The following is an 18,789-nucleotide window of genomic DNA, read 5'->3' on the forward strand; positions in this document are numbered from 1 at the left end:
CTATGACTCATGATATATTGATTTTGGTCTATCATTTTTTTACTGATTAAATCTATTTTTTGAGTTCTAAATTATTTTAAAAAATTATTAAATTTAATATAAAATATTGTTTGATATGAAATTTATTTTTCTAATAAGAAAATTTATGAAAATATAATTATGTGCAGAAAAAAAAACAGAATTATTATAAATCAATTTTTATTCATATATATTTTTATATTAATTGAGTTACTATTTGAGTTTCAAATTATTTTTTAAAATTATTAAATTTATTAATAAATCAAACAATCAAGTCTTATTTAATTTAAAGATTATTTGTCTAGTAAAATATACATATGGTTATATGTAAAAGTAAAATAATAGAGTTTTATACATCAATTTTTATCCATAAAAGTAATAGACTAATACATTAAATCTTGTTTGATTTTGAGTCTATTTCCTAGTGAAAAAATTTGTAATAATTTACAAAAATATGATATATGCAAAGACAGAATCAACCAAGTCATTTAAAATGAATTACTGTTTATAACTTTCTAATATTATTAAATTTTATAATTTTATAGTACTAATTAAAACTGAATAAATTTTATATATCAAGTATAATTTATTTTGAAATTGATTTATTTAAAGAAAAAAATTGGAAGAATTAAAGATTTTTTTTTTAAAAAAAAAACATGTAATTTAAATAAATATAATATTTGAAGATTTTTTGATATCATTATGGAACAAAGGAAAAAAAAAATGATATTATGTTCAATTTTATTTATTTATTTTTATTTTTTAGATATTTCTTTTATTTTGTTCTCTCAAAATGATTTTTTGTTTCATTTTATTTTTAATTATAAATATAGAATAATTGCTAAATAGTATTATAAATTTTTTAAAAACAGTTTTTTATTTATAAAAATAAAAATTCCAAACAGGGTCTAATATTTTAATTTTCTAAGTACTCAAATCTATCTTCAGATTCTTCACACTCCAAAAGGTAACACCACTTCCCATGAACAGTTACTTCTCATCAAAACCAGATGGGCAAAATGGTCCTTTCAATATTCACCCGGTACAACACAGAAGGAGTGGCTTAAACCCATGAAAACAGCCCATTAAACCCTCGAACGCAACTTCACTTCTAGCGCAGACCGCGATAATACGGGGTGACTTAACCCCTTTAAACCCATAAACACAACTGGGCAAGCGGCCTAAGGTTGTTTGTTTTGTGGGTTGAGGATGAATAATCTGAAGCTTTATTCAGATCTCTCTCTGAATCTGGAGTTGAGATCAGCCGAAGAAGTTGTCTCTTTCTCTGCGTTCGATATTGAACGCAACCGCTTGTTTTTTGCTTCTTCCGATAATTTCATATACACCACGCAGCTTCCTTCATCACAAGTAAGGGTTTTTCTGTGTCTATTTGGGTGAAATTGAATATAATTTTCTGTAGCCTCTGTCTAGTGAATTACTTGAATTTTATTTTTGCTTGTATTTTTAATTTGGACTCCCCAAAAACATTAGTCAATGTTGCTGATAAGTTAGCCAAAAGTGAAGTTTTCTTATTTTCTCTTTCCTCTGTTTTCTCGGCTACCAAACTTGAAGGTGTTATGGTGAAATCTAGACAAACTCGAGCAATTAGCATGCTCGGGTGATCTAAAAGGCTATCCTTGAAGCCTTTTTGTTTGGTGTTCGGGCGTAACTAAGAATAAGAGGAACCCGAGGACGAGAAAAGTAGTGGATGATAGAAGAGGGGAAAAAAATGAAGCACAAACTATCATTCTGAAGTCACAATTTGTAATTAGTGGGTGTGGTATAGCCATGCATGAAGAAACGGGCAATAATTTTATTTTGTTTTGCTTCGGAACTTTAGCACTTAGCTGCTAATCCAGGTTGCTATTCTGAGTGGAAGCTTGGTCCATAAAGTAGAATGGGCTAAGAAGTTTGAACCGCATTGTTATTCATGGGCTAATGCATATCTTGGCCACTAAATATGTGTGCTCTATTTATAGCCCTTTTGTAAGATGTATGAGGCTTCGGGAACAATCCTGTAGAATGGTCTGGTGAAGCCATTTTTTAGCATTGCATATAGAAGAATGGACATTCAGCCTACTGACATATAATCTACTTTTTGATAAGTGTACCGATGTATAATCTATTGATAATCTAGAACATGAGATAAGTTCAAATTTTTGTATGTTTGATGAAGAAGTTGAATATGATTTGGGAATTTCAGGAGCAGTCGAGGAGTTCTCTCACTATGATAGTTGAGAGTTCTGATATTTTCATGCATGTTCATAGGGCTTGTATAATTTGTTTTATGCATTTTTTTCTTTCACTTTTGTTTCTAACCAAAAATTGATGCATGTGCTAGAATGAAAGGGTATGGGGCAAAACCTCTTCATATTCTAAGGTTGAGCCTATTGATTTGGAACCTGGGGACTTCATTACTGCCTTTGATTATCTCATGGAGAAAGAAGCACTTATAGTGGGAACTTCTAGTGGGCTTCTTTTGCTGCATAATGTGGATGATAATGTGATAGAAGTTGTTGGTAGGGTGGAGGGTGGTGTCAAGTGCCTTTCGCCAAGCCCAGATGGAGATCTACTTGGTATAATAACTGGTTTTGGGCAGATAGTAGTGATGACTCATGATTGGGATGTGTTGTATGAGAATACGCTTGATGATCTGCCTGAAGATGTTGACTTAAGTAAGGACTTTTCTGCATTATTTTAGATTTTTGCATTTTTTTTCCCACACATAAAATACAGTTTACCTTGTGAAAAATTATCTCAGCCAGTGTCAGTGGCATGTTCATGGAGAAAGAAACAGAAAGAAACTTTCTTTATGTTCTGTATATTACGCACTTTTAGATATTTGGAACCTGTGATGAATTCTATCAAGGCAGTAGTTTGGTTAAAAATTACTTTATGTAAGTCCTAGTCACAAAATATAGTTATGTTTATTTGAAAAGCCAAAAGAATTCTGAAATTCAGCCAAGAAAAATTTGCTGTCAATTAGATTTGTTTTACATCACTAAAGAATCAGTAATTGACTGCAAGAACAAAGAATCAATAAAAAGTACCAATTAGATACTACTTATCAAAAAAAAAAAAGTACCAATTAGATAGGCGATGTGCACTCCTGTGGGAGTCGAACCCACCACCTAGGCCTTTTTTTTTATCAAACATAAAAAGATGATTGAGACTAACTCAGCTTCCGTATTCAGGCTTCCTAATCTAACTGCCTCCTCAGCTTGGCTGTCTGTCTTTGTTGACTTTACAGCGAAGCCAGTACTTGCCCTGAAGACAACCTGTCCGAACATGATATATAGCTGGAAAGTTAGGGGGTTTTATCTGGGCCATGTCTTTTATATTGCAATCCAGTGTCCCCTATCACAAGTGGAATATGGTGGTTTCAATAGAGGAAAATGTCTTTATCTATGGTATGGTTTGATTAATCTTCTGAATTTTGTTACTGGACTATGATTTCAGGTGAACCAACCTTTTCTTCCTGTTATATTTCTTGGCGTGGTGATGGGAAATACTTTGTGACTCTGGGGGAATTGCACACTTCTTCCTCACACAAGAAGCTTAAGGTTTGGGAAAGAGATACAGGAACGCTGCATGCTGCTTCAGAATCAAAGGCTTTCATGGGAACAGTTTTGGATTGGATGCCTAGTGGAGCTAAAATTGCTTCTGTTTATGACAAGAAAGTTGAAAATAAGTGTCCCTTAATAGTTTTCTTTGAGAGGAATGGATTGGAAAGAAGCTCTTTTAGCATTAATGAGCTAACTGATGCAAAAGTAGAAATTTTAAAGTGGAATTGCAGTTCAGATCTTCTTGCAGCTGTTGTTAGATCTGAAACATTTGACTCTGTTAAAATATGGTTCTTCAGCAATAATCATTGGTACCTGAAACAAGAAATTAGATACTCGAGGGAGGATGGAGTTAAATTCATGTGGCATCCGACAAAGCCACTGCAGCTGATTTGTTGGACTCTTGGTGGCGAAGTCACAGTCAACAGCTTTGTCTGGGTTACAGCTGTTATGGAGAACTCAACAGCATTAGTAATTGATGAGTCCAAGATACTAGCAACCCCTCTTTCCCTTTCTCTAATGCCACCACCGATGTATTTATTTAACCTAAAGTTTTCAAGTACTATTAGGGACATTGCTTTTTATACCAAGAATTCTAAGAATCTTTTGGCTGCATTTTTGTCAGATGGATGTTTGTGTGTTGCAGAGCTTCCTCCTCTTGATACTTGGGAAGAACTTGAAGGGAAAGAATTAAGTGTTGATGCCTCCTCTTCTGAAACAATATTTGGGTCATTTGTACATCTCATATGGTTGGATGCACATATACTTCTTGGTGTTTCTCATTTTGGGTTCAGTCATAGCAATTACTTTTCACAAACTCCATCTAGCAAGGATATGCTTCATGGGTATTATTTGCAGGAAATTGAGCTTTTGTGTTCTGAGGATCATGTCCCAGGTTTGGGAACCTGCTCAGGTTGGCATGCAAAGATCACCAATCAAATACCTCTAGATGGGCTTGTAATTGGCCTTGCTCCTAATCCCACAAAAAAGTGTTCAGCATTTGTTCAGTTTGATGGTGGCAAAGTCTTTGAATATATACCAAATTTAGGCATCATGGGAGGAGCTCCAAAAACTGAGGATATGAGTTTGTCATCATCTTGCCCTTGGATGAGTGTAGTTCCTGTGGGTGACAGTGGATCATCAAGGCCTTTGCTTTTTGGGCTTGATGACAATGGTAGGCTGCATGTTGGTGGGAAGATAATATGTAACAACTGCAGAAGTTTCTCATTTTACTCAAATTCGGCTGATCTAGCGATAACACATTTGATTCTTGCAACTAAACAGGATTTACTCTTTGTTATTGACATTGACGACATTTTGGATGGAAAATTGGAAGTAAAATATGAAAACTTCATCCATGCTGGTAATAAAAGACGCGAAGAAGATAATAGAAATTTTATAACTATATGGGAAAGAGGTGCTAAAGTTATTGGTGTCCTTCATGGAGATGAAGCTGCTGTTATATTACAAACAGCTCGAGGAAACCTAGAATGCATCTATCCAAGAAAATTGGTCCTGGCCTCAATAATTAATGCTTTGGTTCAAAGTCGTTTCAGAGATGGGCTACTCATGGTGAGGCGGCATAGGATAGATTTCAATGTCATTGTCGACCATTGTGGTTGGCAAGCCTTTCTCCAGTCAGCTGCAGAGTTTGTCAGGCAGGTAAATAATCTGAGCTACATCACTGAGTTTGTTTGTTCCATCAAGAATGAGACTATTACAGAGACTTTATACAAAAATTATATATCCCTACTGTGCCCGAGGGAGGCTAAAGATGTCCAAGCTGGAGATTTCAAGGGTTCAAATAATAATAACAAAGTTTCTTCAGTTCTGATGTCTATAAGGAAGGCTCTTGAGGAACTAGTACCGGAAAGTCCTGCAAGGGAGCTTTGCATTCTGACTACTCTAGCTCGAAGTGATCCCCCAGCTCTTGAAGAAGCATTGGAGAGAATAAAACTTATCCGGGAAATGGAACTATTAGGTTCTGATGATCCACGTAGAAAGTCTTACCCTTCTGCAGAAGAAGCTCTGAAGCATCTTTTGTGGTTGTCTGATTCTGAGGCGGTCTATGAAGCTTCTTTAGGCCTTTATGATTTGCACCTTGCAGCTATTGTGGCATTGAACTCTCAACGGGACCCAAAAGAATTTCTTCCCTTTCTTCAAGAACTGGAACGCATGCCTGTTCACTTGATGCGATATAATATTGACATTAGATTGCGCAGGTATGAGAGTGCTCTCAAACACATCGCTTCTGCAGGGGATGCTTATTATGCAGATTGTTTGAACCTCATGAAGGAAAATCCCCAACTTTTTCCATTGGGACTTCAACTGATCACTGATCCTGCCAAGAAAAAAGAAGTGCTTGAGGCCTGGGGAGATCATTTTAGTGATGAAAAATGCTTTGAAGATGCTGCTACTACTTATTTGTGCTGCTCTGGTTTGGAGAAAGCTTTGAAGGCATATCGTGCATGTGGTAATTGGAGTGGTGTAATGACGGTTGCTGGTCTCCTTAAATTGGGAAAAGAAGAGATTGTGCAACTGGCACATGAGCTTTGTGAAGAACTCCAGGCACTTGGTAAACCAGGGGAAGCTGCCAAAATTGCTCTGGATTACTGTGGAGATGTTAAAAGTGCTATCAATTTATTGGTCAGTGCGCGAGATTGGGAGGAGGCACTAAGGGTTGCGTTTATGCACAGGTGTGATGATTTAATCTCAGAAGTGCAGAATGCATCTCTGGAATGTGCCACTCTGCTCATTGGTGAATATGAGGAAGGTCTGGAGAAAGTAGGAAAGTACTTAGCCCGCTACTTAGCTGTTCGGCAGAGAAGATTACTACTTGCAGCAAAGCTTCAATCAGAAGACCGGTCGATAAATGATCTTGATGATGATACTGCTTCAGAAGCTAGCAGTAGTTTCAGTGGAATGAGTGCTTACACCACAGGGTATATCTTTAGCTCTTGCTCTTATGATTCACCATGTTTTACTGGAGCCCTTGATCTTGGATCCATTTCTGATCTCTAAGTTCTTAACATTGTGCTTGTGCAGGTCACATCTTTCCTTCGTTTTCTTTTCTACTTTGTGGCATGGATATCTGCATGTGTTTTTTTGCTCTCATTTGTTGGTTTTAGTCACTGGTTGATTGTGCTAACCATGGTCTATGACCTTGAAATTTGTTGTTATTATTGGTAAACCACTCTTTGTCCAATTGCAATTTATTGTTGACAGGCATTTATTCAGAATGCAGTTTCTTCTTGTAAGTAGTAACCTAAATAGCACTCTCCCTTAAGTACATCCATAACTACAAAATTAATGGTTCTTATCTACTAATTTATTGGAAGTGAAGATATATCAATGCAACCAGATAGGTTGGGGCTAATCAGTTGAATTGCTGTTCATTATTTATTGCTCTGTATTGACTTTGTTGTTTACCCATTGCTGGTCATTTTCTACTTAAGCCTGTGGAGCCATCATCGGTTTTCTAATTAACATTTTTTTATTAACTCAATGCTGTATATGGTTAATAGTTTTTTCCCCTTTTTAGTTACCGACAATTTATTGAAAGAAACTAACTGAAGAATGTATAGTCTCTCTCTTCGTTTACAAGTATCTGCCATACTTCACTTGGAATTCCAGAGTCATTGTAACTTCCTCTCCTAACAGTATAATTTACATGTTGGTTACTTGTACTTATACTTGCATGAATGATCGACGAAGAAGAGGATGAGATCATAAATTATGGATGCTGAATGTTGATTTTGTTTTATCTCTATTAATACGTACCCTTTCCTCCCAGTTGGTTTTTGTAGTCATTGATCCTATTTGAATTATTCAGATGGCTCTGTTTTTCCTTCCATTATTCTTCATGTTCTGTTAATTAATTCAACTGGAGAACTCACATTTGTTTGGACCATCATCAATATGCAGTGTTAGTTTATACAAGGCACAAAAGCATGTTGTAACCAGTTATACAACTGTTCCTTTTCTTTTTTCTTTTTGAACCAACAGAAAGGAATATTGGAGAATATGTAATGCAGGAGGAAGAGGAGAATATAATTACCTGTATGAAATATGTAACTGTGAACACACAGTGCATGTGTATATTTGTATGGAAATTATCATTGCTTGTATTTTTTCCTCCTTGGATCAGAAACAAATGCTTCATTTGACAGAATGAGTGGAACAGTATAAAAAGAAGGTTCAGGCTGCAATACATTAAACCAAATGAAAATAAATGCTAAAGAGTACAAGTCAAGGTGGTTAACAATCCCCCACAAGGAAGTTTCTTAAGTTGGTGTGTCTGTATTATTTGATGCCCATCTGCAACATGGCTGCCTTGTTCTAGAGTGTCTTGTTGTAGGTGAAGCCTGGACTGTCATCTTTGTCCTTCTTTTACTTCACAATGAAGCCAGTAGGTCTAGAGTTCTGCATGGACATACAAACGCATCTTAGTCATCTTTTGCGTTTGTCATTGTAAGGTTGTAAAAGGACTCTGGATCTGGCAAGTATATTTTCAAATAACACCTCCCTCTTGAAAAGATAAGAAATGAAAATAATAATCCTGTACCACGTAGTGCCAGTTTGTCCCATTATTTGTGGCAATTTCAACTTTTCTCTTTGATTTAACTGTGAGTTGCCTTATTTGATGGTCTGACTCCATGAACAGGACAAGGAAAGGCTCTGCTGCTTCCATTAGTTCAAGTACGGCAAGCAAGGGAAGAGGAATGAGGCGTCAAAGGAATAGAGGAAAAATCCGTGCTGGAAGGTATTTTGGTTTCAAGTTTCTGAGGTTTTTTCCTCTTTCATTCCTAAAGATTCTCTTCTATCAAAAATTATCATGGGTGATGTGGTCACTGTCCTTTGTAGCCCTGGTGAGGAGATGGCTCTGGTAGAGCATTTGAAGGGCATGTATCTTACCCCTGGAGCAGAGCGTGAACTTAAATCTCTGTTGGTTTCCCTTGTGATACTTGGCAAGGAAGAAATGGCGAAGAAGCTACAACGAACAGGAGAGGCCTTTCAACTGTCTCAAATGGCAGCAGTCAAACTAGCTGAAGATACAATGCCTAATGACAACATAGATGAGTATGCACATACTTTGGAGAACTACATACAGAAATTAAGAAATGAACAGCAGTCAGATGCTTTTGTTTGGCGGTCTAAAGTGCTGCTTTCTTCATAACAGCCTGACTGGTAAGTCTAGTAAATTCAACTTGATTATTTGTTTTAGGTTCATGTTTGACATTGCCTAAAATACATATTTCACTCCATTGGTTCATTGCATATGGATGAGGAGTGCATATAAGCATTGAGTGCAGACATAGGCATCTACATGATTCCTCCTTATTTCAAGTCACCATCTCCTTTTTTGGCTGTACATATGTATGTATATAATGTCTATATAATGCTCTGCTTCAGGTCAGTTCTTATCTTTTACTGCCTTAACCCATTGTAGTAATCAGCCTTGCTCGAGCTGATATAATGCAGAATCATCTCAATTAATAGAAATGGGGAACAGAAAGAAAGAGAACTTTTTCTTAAACAAAAAATTAATCAACATAGAACAATACCTCACTAAGGTGGTGTTTGTTTTTACAAAACTTAATATTGAAGGCAATTTACTTTCAAACTTTAGATTATTTATTTTTAACTTTTTTTCTTTTTCTACTTATTACTTATTTTTTAAATCTTTTAACTGAATATAAAAAACTAAAATATTTGGCTTTTTTCTGAATGCTAAAAATAACTTTTTAAAATGGCCAAATCACAAATCTCAACACAACCCTCACCCTATTAATACTTACAAAAATAAAATGATAAAAAAACAAACAACATAATACTTGATACTATTAAGTTGTTTTAAAGTTAAGTTAAATTAAGTTCTATTTAGATTTAAATAAATAAAAAACAAACACCACCTAATTGCTCAAGTTAAAATGCCTATGAAGAAAGTGCTAAAATTAAGATATCCTAAATATTCTACAACCAAAAGAATATTTACCACTGCCACTAAAGATCCCCTTTTGGTTTACACCATGCATCACGAAATTGCCAATGCTTTTACACAAGATCTATAACGACAACCCTCATTTGATCTATCATTGGAATAATTATATTGTTCATATTTTAGTTACATTACAAGCCTAATGAGCTTAAATCAAGGACTAAAGTGGAGTTCTTTTTATCTGTCATAGTAGGAAAGAAAAATGGAAATAAAATAGAATAGAGAATAGCTGTAGGAATTTTGACAACTTAAATGTCTTCTAGCATGATTCTTTGCACCTCTACTGGCAGGTTGGACCAGATTGCTTGCCCATTGAGTTCATTAACTGTAAAGCAGATTCGCTTTGAGTCAAGGGAGAGATAGAAAATTGAAAGTGTAATTTCAGAAAAACCTAAAATAAGTCCTACTATGTTTGTTCTGGTTTTAGCCCACCTTTTTGGGGTCATCTTTTCTGATATGAAACAGTAAACTTTAGGACATTTTAGTTGGTGTATACTGTATATAACTACCATTGTTCACTAACCAACCTCTAGCTTGAGATGACTCATGATGCTTGTTGGAAATATCCATGATAGTGGGCTATGTGTTGCAACTGTTGTTAACATCAAATGCCTCAAGTATTTGCCCATTCCTATCTGTTACTATATGCATATTGTTCTGTGTTCCTATCTTCATGCACATTATTCTACCTCGATGTGCACATAGAATGCCAAAAACAGAAAGAAAAATTGCTTTACTTTACATTCATATTCTGAGGGTTCGTCAGTCACAAAAAATTGTGTCCTGTACCCTAATATGTTATATTTATAAGATTTATAAAGATTTCATTTGCTTGTTTGTAGTTGGTCATGCTGATGTCTGTACCCGGTTTTAGATTTTCCTGATGAAGCATTGTGCTGACGAGAGAACAGAGGAAGCAGAGAGGATGAATTCCTTCTATGGAAACTTTTCCCTACTGGAACCATCTCTATTCTTGAATTTCGAGCCAGTTTATTGGATCATGTATTTGCTTAGATGCACTCCCAAAAACGCTCTCTGGGAGTTGTATTTCATTTTTGTTTTACCTTTTTTTCCCCATTTTTAACATAAGAAATTCAGTAGTTTAATCCTTTTTGTAGTGGGTATTCCTGAGTAGTGATTTTTCAAATAGTTGGATATGTACTTCAAGAGCCTCTAGTGCTGCTGCTTTTGATTATTCAACTTAAAAACACTTCCATGATGTAAAATATTGAAAATAGTAATTCACTTGTTAATGGTAGCCATGCTTGGCCCCAAAGATGTTCAAAATTTGGAACTAGTTTGCTCATATAATTTTCTATCTTGTTTGACCCAAAGATATTCGTAGTCATGCTTGGGATCAGGAACATGAAATGAAGTAGGAGTGAAACTTGGTGGGTTGGTCTGATCCAACCCTAACTCAACCTGACATTTGAGTAAATTTGAGGAATCATTTTCAATATCGGGTTGGGTTTGGGTTAGGGTTTGGATAATCCAACTCTAACCTTAACCCGATATAATGCTTTTATAATATTTATAATGAATATTGTCCTATATAATAATAAATTTTTTTTAGATTTTTTTAATTTCAAATCATATCATATTATATATATATATATATATATATATATATATATATATATATATATATATATATATATTAAGAAAGGTATATAATTTTTTTTTATTACTATTTTGAAATTTTGTCATATTTAGCATTTAAATTAAAAAAACTTTTTTAAAAAATATTATAAATGAATTTTGAATTATGTAACCCAATCAATTCAAGTCTAACTCAATCAATTTGAACTCAATTTGAGTTTAAAGAAATAAAGTAGAATTAAACTGGGGTTGAATATCTCGAGTTAGAAGTTGAATTAAGTTGAACTTGTATTTATTGTTTCTTAATTCAATTAAGTTGAACTTATATTTATTGTTTCTTAATTCAGATTGAGTTGAACTTGAATCATTTGCTGCACCAAATAAAATTAGTCGACTATACCCATAATTGTCCCCATCTATTATTATTTATAAGCAAAATAGAAGTCTACTGTGTTTTACAAGTGCTTTTATGAAAAATAAGAGCTAGAACTTAAAATAAAAAAGGGCCCAACCGGGTTCGAACCGGTGACCTCTTGATCTGCAGTCAAATGCTCTACCACTGAGCTATGGACCCTTGATGCTATGCTGGTGTCAATTTTTTCTACAGGAATTAATGTAGATCAAAAGACCATCAATATGATCCAACATAATTGCAGTAGGTGGAGGCCCTTAAAGAGACTTACCCAATGCCTCTTTGGTAACCAGCCAACAAATCTTCAAAATTACACGCTTAAACGAAGAAGAAGAAGAGAGGTAACATGAAAGTAAGGATTTATTGAATTGCTTCATCCAAATGTATGACAACAGTTTGAGTAACTGGGGACTATAAGCACAGATAATGAGGGAAGATATACATCCGCAAACTATTTTCAGTGTCACAAACAGAAAACATGATGAGCCTTTGAGATATTCCTTTGGAACAGGTGGGGTAACAACACAAAACCAAATGAAAACTCATGACTTGATTGATATTACTCTTCAATCTTGTTTCATAATAACACCTCCTCGACTTTGCGCATCATCTGCAGTTCTTTTGATTGCTAAAGAGAGAGGAAATGGTGTCACAATCTCCAGTCCTTGGCAATCAACAGAGTATTCACACAATTTGGTGGTAATAACAATATGCTTGCTGAGGGAACTGAAAAAACTTAGTCCTACCTGCACATGAAAAATGCAGCATAGTCAATTAATGTTGTGGCAAAATCTCTAAATGGGTGACCACATCTCATCCAATTTCAAGGGAACACCAATGGTGCCTCTGCAAAGACATCACAAGAGAGAAGTTCAAGAATTGTGTGATAGTAAAGGTTTCACTAGATGAATAAGTTCATGAGTGCCATATAGTCCTTTATATGTAATCTTTTAGTACAAATCAATAATGAAGAATGAGCTTATTACAGTAAATGACAGCTATTGACATGTGTAGTCAAGCTTGAACCAGCATCATTTCATTTTATTCTATACAATCAATAATAATGATGACTCAACCTCAATCTGGAATCTAGATGATGGATCTTTAGTAAGTAGTTAAAATTTGAATTCAAATGCCCACAGCTCAACTTAAATTGTGATTTCTAAGAACAAATCAATTGGCACCAAAGACACCCACCATGCTAAATGCAATTAGAGGAACGGCATCTAAGTTTCCTATGGACAAAACTAGAATTCTTCTGACTTCAGTGCGTACTGGTCTTTACAACCTGAGAGAACAACCTGAAATTTTACATATGTTTTGGTAGAAGGGACATGAAGAAGCTAATAGTAACTGGGGCAAGCTCCAAAATTCTGAGTCAATGCATTAAGTTGAGTCAACAAATCTGATTTTCTTCTCAACAACTTATAGACTGATTGGCCCAATTGGACAGAACAAATTATTCTGGGTTACTACAGAAATTTGTAAGGGTGTAGAGGCTTACAGCTTCAACCCCATCCGGTAACTTGTGACTAGCTTTTGAGCCTTATCATCCTTGTGTCAATCATTCCAACTATTTTTTTAAATTAATAATGCCTTAATCTGCAAACATAAAAAATAACATTATCAATATATGTATATAACACTATCTAATAATTCTCCAAAAAAAACCAATGACATTCTCTGCAACATATCGATAAGAGAGCATAGATGGCTTTGCCCAACATGAAATAGCAAATTTTGGTTTCTCAAGATTGCTGCATAACAACAGACACCGTTCTAGAGTTGGAAATTTCAATTCTTTCCCTTCAATGTTGAAGAGGAAAAGAAAAGGAGAACAGACCATTCTAGAGCTGGAAATTTCAATGCTTTCCCTTGAATGTTAAACAAGTAAAAGAAAAGAAGAGGAAGAAGAAGAAGAAAGAATTCAAAGGAATAAAAGCACCAAGAAGATAGAGATTATTAAGAGGATAAGGGAAGCTACAACCAGAATTGCACAATCTGCCAGATTCCGGCTAGTCCAATTCGTTCAAACTTTCTAAAGCTTGGTTTTTGGGGGCTCATTGCCATGCTAATATTCATCTTACCTGATCCTCAGACTTGTAACTGGTAGAAACAAGTAATCCCACAACAGCAAAATGATTCTTGTCCAGACTGATTACTTTAAGCTATACAATGAGAATGGCTAATATGCTTTTCACCAAGGTCACCAGTAATCGTTGCATGAGCAAATACCATCCTCAAAATGATGGAAACGAGTCGCATCTCTGACAATGATCCTACGGCTTGTGATTTTTGAAATAAACTTCGTAGTAGTGTGGCAATCAGCACAAACACGAAGGTTCTTCACTATCTGGATGGTTGACCCAGGCGGTGTATTAAGAAGAGCAAAAGTTATGGCTAATCTTTCACTGTGACTGTAGAGAAACAGTTCTTTATCCTCTTCTTCCACATTCTGTAATACACAGCTCCTGTCAGGAACATAACCAATTTTCTCCATCTTCTCCAGTAAAGTATTCCACAGCAAATGCATACTCTCCAATTGTGGATGACTCTTATCACCTACTCGGAATGCATGGACTTTGTTTTTGAGCTCAACCCAACTGCATCCTGGAGTTTTTTTCAAGCCCAGGTCATTCATCTTTGATCTGGCTTTTCCTGCATCTGCCCACCTACCAGATTGGGCATATATACTTGATAACACCACAAAGTGAGCCGGATTTCTAGGCTCTAGTTTAACCAGATGATCCAATGCAACCTCTCCTAATTTTACATTGGAATGCATTCGACATGACCCCAACAAGGCTCCCCAAACTCCAGCATCAGGTTCCACTGGCATCACCTTGATAAAACCCAAAGTTTCATCAAATAGACCAGCACGACCTAAGAGATCCACCATGCAAGCATAGTGTTCCAAATCCGGTTTAATATGATATTTGTCACTCATGGAATGAAATATTTTCCTTCCTTCTTCTACTAAACCTGCATGCCTGCAAGCAGACAAAACACTAACAAAGGATACAGAATCAATCTGGACTTGACTCTCCTGCATAAGTGAGAAAAGTGCAATAGCTCGGTCCCCATGCCCATGGACTGCATATCCTGATAGCATTGCATTCCATGAAACAGTGTCTTTATGATCCATCTCATTAAAAAGGTTCTCTGAATAATCAAGCTGCCCACATTTAGCATACATATCAATGAGACTGTTACCAACAAGTGTGTTAGACAAAAATCCCATTTGGATTATGCAGGCATGAAAGGCCATTCCTTCTCTGAATGCTGCCAAATATGCAGCTGCAGGAAGGACACTCACAAATGTGACTGAATTGGGATGAAAATTCTCCAATCTCATCTGGTGAAAAGATGAAATAGCTTCCTTTGCATGCCCATTCTGCATATATGCCGCAATTATTACATTCCAAGATACCTCATCTTTTGTGAAGTCAGTTTTATTGAACAAGAATTCAGCTGAGGGAAGGCTTCCACATTTAGCATACATATCAATTAGAGCATTCTTAACATGACAGTCTGATTCAAACCCAAGCTTTACAATTAGCCCATGAACGCAGGTGCCTTGGTCTAGGTCATTCAAGAGTGCACAGGCTGGGACCACACCTACCATGGTTCCTGCATCTGGGTTTATTGCAGATAATCGTAATTTATAGAACATGTCAATTGCATTATGTGGATCACCAATCTGAGCATATCCGTTTATCAAAGAGTTCCATGTCACAATATCTCTAGATGACATCCTATTGAATGTAGTCAGTGCGGCAGTAAAGAATCCACATTTAGCATACATGGACACCAGGGCTGTTCCAGTTGAAAGATCAGAATCCATGTCAGCTTTAACAGTGAAGCAGTGTATGCTCTTCCCTAATTTCAACAACGATAAATCTGCACAAGCTGGAAGGATGCTCATAAGAGTAACCCTATTAGGTTTCATTTTTTGGTTCTTCATTTCTTGAAATAGAGAAAGTGCTTCTTCAGGATACCCAGTTTGGACTAAAGCAGCGATAATTGCAGACCAAGCAACTAAATCTCTTCCTTGAAGTCCCCAAAACAATTGTTTAGCCTTCTCTGTTTCTCCACACTTCGCATACATCACCATAAGAGGAGTAGCAACCAAAATATCTGAATCAATCCTTTGTTGTAAGGCACAATCATGTATCTCCTTACCTTTTTCTAAATCTCTCGTCTCTGCAGCTGCCAAAAAAGCACTCACTGCTGATACCTTATTTATCCTCACATTCCCTAGTTTCATTTTATCAAATAGCTCCAAGACCTCAACAAAACATCCATTATGGGCATAACCTGCCATCATTGTTCCCCATGAAACATCATCCTGGTCCACCATCTGATCGAAAACCTTGCGAGCCACATCTACATCTCCACATTTTGAATATAAATCAATCAAACCATTTGAAACTGCAGAACTAAAATCTCTTCTAAATACATAACCATGGATAGACCTACACAATTCAATATTGGATAGTTTACAAATCCCAGGGAACAAGTTCAACAAGCTCACCGAGCTCGGCTCCACGCCAACCAACTGCATACTCCTAAAGAAATCCACAGCCTCACAAGGATCCTCACTTTGCGATAACCCCGCAATCATGGCATTCCAAGCCACAACATCCCTTTTAGGCATCTTATCAAACACCTCTCTTGCTCTCTTCAAATCACCCATTTTAGAATACATATCAACGAGACCGGCCCCGATAAACACATCACATTCTAGCCCTCTCCGGTCTATTTCTCCATGAACCCAAACACCTTCTTGCAAGTTCAAAGCTCCTGTACAAGCCTTCAACACAAACGTAAAAGTATACTTGTCTGGCTCCAACCCCTTCTCTACCATACAATAGTACATTTCCAGCGCTTCATTATACTGTTTTGACCTTGTATAAGCTCTGATCATGGAGTTCCATAAAATCCGAGAAGGGTTTGGAGTAGAATCGAATACAGAGCGAGCCAGGTCGCATTTATGGAATAGAGAGTACAAGTTTATGAGTTGGGTAATGGAATGGTGGTGTTTGAAGCCAGAGACTATGATTTGGGCATGGATTTGAAGGAGAGGGTTGAGGTGTTTGCAAGAGGAGAGGAGACGAGGGTAGTGCAGGTAATTAGTGTAGGTGGAGGAGGATAAAGATGGAAATTCAGAAGCTGCAGTTGCAATGGAAGTGAAGGACCTGCGAAGCTGGTGTTTGATACACATGGTTAATGGGTTCAGACTTCAGAGTAGGGAGAGTGGGAGCTTCATTTCCTTGACGGTTATATGCGTGACAAGTTCGTTATGTTTCCCGGGTGAATCATTTTGTGTCTTCGGATGTTAATAGATATAGCATGCGGCGTATCTGAATTAAAAGATATCAAAACCTTACGAATGGGGGAGAAAATACGATGGAAAGGAAACACAGGGAACGTAAAAGTTAAGGAAAATAAAATTTATATTTTTAATCAATAAATTATATATATATAATTTATTTACTTTATTTTTTTATTATATAAGGATTAAATACTTTTAAAATATATAAATTTTTAATTAATTTTAATTATATTTTATTTTATTTTTTATTGTATTTTTCATAATACAGTCAAATATGAGAAAATTATTATTTTTAATATTTTTTTTCCTTAATTGATGCAACACACAATCATCATTAGTTTTATTTTCTACATTATTAGCTTTTATTATAGGTTCATCATTAGTTTCTATTTCATTCCTAATTTTCCTAGTTTCCAGTTACTTTGGTTTCTTATTTCTAGTTTCTTATTTCAGTTATTTCCTTTATTTTTATATCACAAACATTATTTAAAGGCACATTGTAATTGTTAGAGAGGAGTTCAATATATTTTTTAGAATTATTCTCTAATTTTCAAATCCTATTATGATTTTTGTGTTTATTATTAAGTGTTTCTTTTGTTTCATTTTGAAACAAGCCTTCCACTGCACCAAAATTGGTATCAAAGCAAGGATTTTGCCCTTGATCTGATGGCTAACGACGAGTGGAAAATGAACCATCGACAATGAACAACAATTTAAAAAAATCGAGCAACGACTCGACGGGATCAACGAGACTATTCGCAACCTCATGCAAATGGTGGTTACATTAACTATCAAAGGGAAATGTGAACCCATAGAGCGACAACCAAACCAACATGGCGACTAGCAAGAAGACGGCTATGACGACCAACGTCGACCACATATTGGGTTGGAAATCAATGACGGAGGTACGATTCGCACGAGTCCAATCGCAAATTGCGATTTTCGCAAGTCTTATCCGTTACAAGTGTATAAGGGTCAAAATCAGGGAGCTTCTAGGCACTGTGATGATAATAGCCTACAACGAGAGGTTTTTAGGGTTTTTTTATGAACAATATGCATTTTGTCTACCTTTTCGATATGGTGATGATTTTCGACTTCCACAGCGAAGGAATATTAAACAAAGGCAGCAACAGAGGTTGGATTATTCATCTGGAAAAGAAGATGATTTTCGTTTCAATTATCGGGCTAACAATCAAGGTCAAAATAACCAAGAATTTAATATGAAGATAGATTTACCAAGTTTCAACGGTCAACTACACATTGAAGATTTTCTCGATTAGGTCCATACCATCAAAAACTTTTTCAATTATTTGAATATTTCAGAAGAAAGTCAAGTAAAGCTCGTGACATATAAGTTGAAAGGCAGAGCTTCTGCATGGTGGAAACAACTTCAATATAATCGTCAACGACAAGGAAAATAATGTGTTCGTACTTGGCCCAAGATGAAACGGTTATTACAAAGACGATTTCTCTCTTTGGATTATGAACAATTTTTATACCAACAATATCAAAATAGTTGGCAAGCCAATCGGACTATGAACAAATACATGGAGGAATTTTTTTGATTAAATGCCCGAGTTAATTTGTTTGAGATGGAGGATCAATTAATAGTTTGTTATATTGTGGGCCTAAAGCTAGTCATTTAAGATCTACTAGCTCTTCAAGGAGTTTGGACCATGATAGATGTAGTTAATTTGGTGATAAAGTGGAAAGTCAAATCAATAAGTCCATAGTATTCACTCAAGGTAACTTTCGCCAACCAACCCAAAAAGCTTCTTATGCTCCAAAGGGGTCAACAACTTCAAGCAGCAATGATAACAACAATAAAGATGTCTCTTCAACTCAAAATTCAATGCTAAATCGA

The 18,789-nt window shown here is 35.8% G+C and overlaps 2 protein-coding genes and 1 non-coding gene across 5 annotated transcripts; 1 reads left to right on the plus strand and 2 right to left on the minus strand.

Annotated features, from left to right (window-relative positions):
- The first annotated feature begins 1,043 nt into the window (after positions 1-1,043).
- On the plus strand, positions 1,044-10,866 carry LOC117928700 (elongator complex protein 1). 2 transcript variants are annotated; one of them, XM_034848684.1, is made up of 6 exons: positions 1,044-1,386; positions 2,360-2,693; positions 3,478-6,523; positions 8,245-8,343; positions 8,445-8,768; positions 10,454-10,866. In XM_034848684.1, exons 1-5 carry the CDS (start codon positions 1,228-1,230, stop codon positions 8,755-8,757), a joined length of 3,951 nt encoding a protein of 1,316 aa, XP_034704575.1. In that variant the 5' UTR covers positions 1,044-1,227; the 3' UTR covers positions 8,758-8,768; positions 10,454-10,866. The 2 variants fall into 2 exon arrangements, with proteins under 2 accessions (XP_034704575.1, XP_034704574.1); XM_034848683.1 differs by having other exon boundaries at positions 1,045-1,386; positions 10,422-10,866.
- An 814-nt stretch (positions 10,867-11,680) lies between these two features.
- TRNAC-GCA lies at positions 11,681-11,752 on the minus strand. Its single transcript has one exon. It is a non-coding gene; the product is annotated as a tRNA-Cys (tRNA).
- A 181-nt stretch (positions 11,753-11,933) lies between these two features.
- On the minus strand, positions 11,934-16,969 carry LOC117927898 (pentatricopeptide repeat-containing protein At2g39620). 2 transcript variants are annotated; one of them, XM_034847623.1, is made up of 3 exons: positions 13,678-16,969; positions 13,095-13,192; positions 11,934-12,336 (listed from the first exon to the last, which is right to left on the minus strand). In XM_034847623.1, exon 1 carries the CDS (start codon positions 16,812-16,814, stop codon positions 13,797-13,799), a length of 3,018 nt encoding a protein of 1,005 aa, XP_034703514.1. In that variant the 5' UTR covers positions 16,815-16,969; the 3' UTR covers positions 11,934-12,336; positions 13,095-13,192; positions 13,678-13,796. The 2 variants fall into 2 exon arrangements, with proteins under 2 accessions (XP_034703514.1, XP_034703513.1); XM_034847622.1 differs by having other exon boundaries at positions 13,095-16,969.
- Between the last annotated feature and the right edge of the window lie 1,820 nt (positions 16,970-18,789).

Source organism: Vitis riparia, chromosome 13 (genome assembly GCF_004353265.1).
Source record: "Vitis riparia cultivar Riparia Gloire de Montpellier isolate 1030 chromosome 13, EGFV_Vit.rip_1.0, whole genome shotgun sequence".
Classification (NCBI taxonomy): Eukaryota; Viridiplantae; Streptophyta; class Magnoliopsida; order Vitales; family Vitaceae; genus Vitis; species Vitis riparia.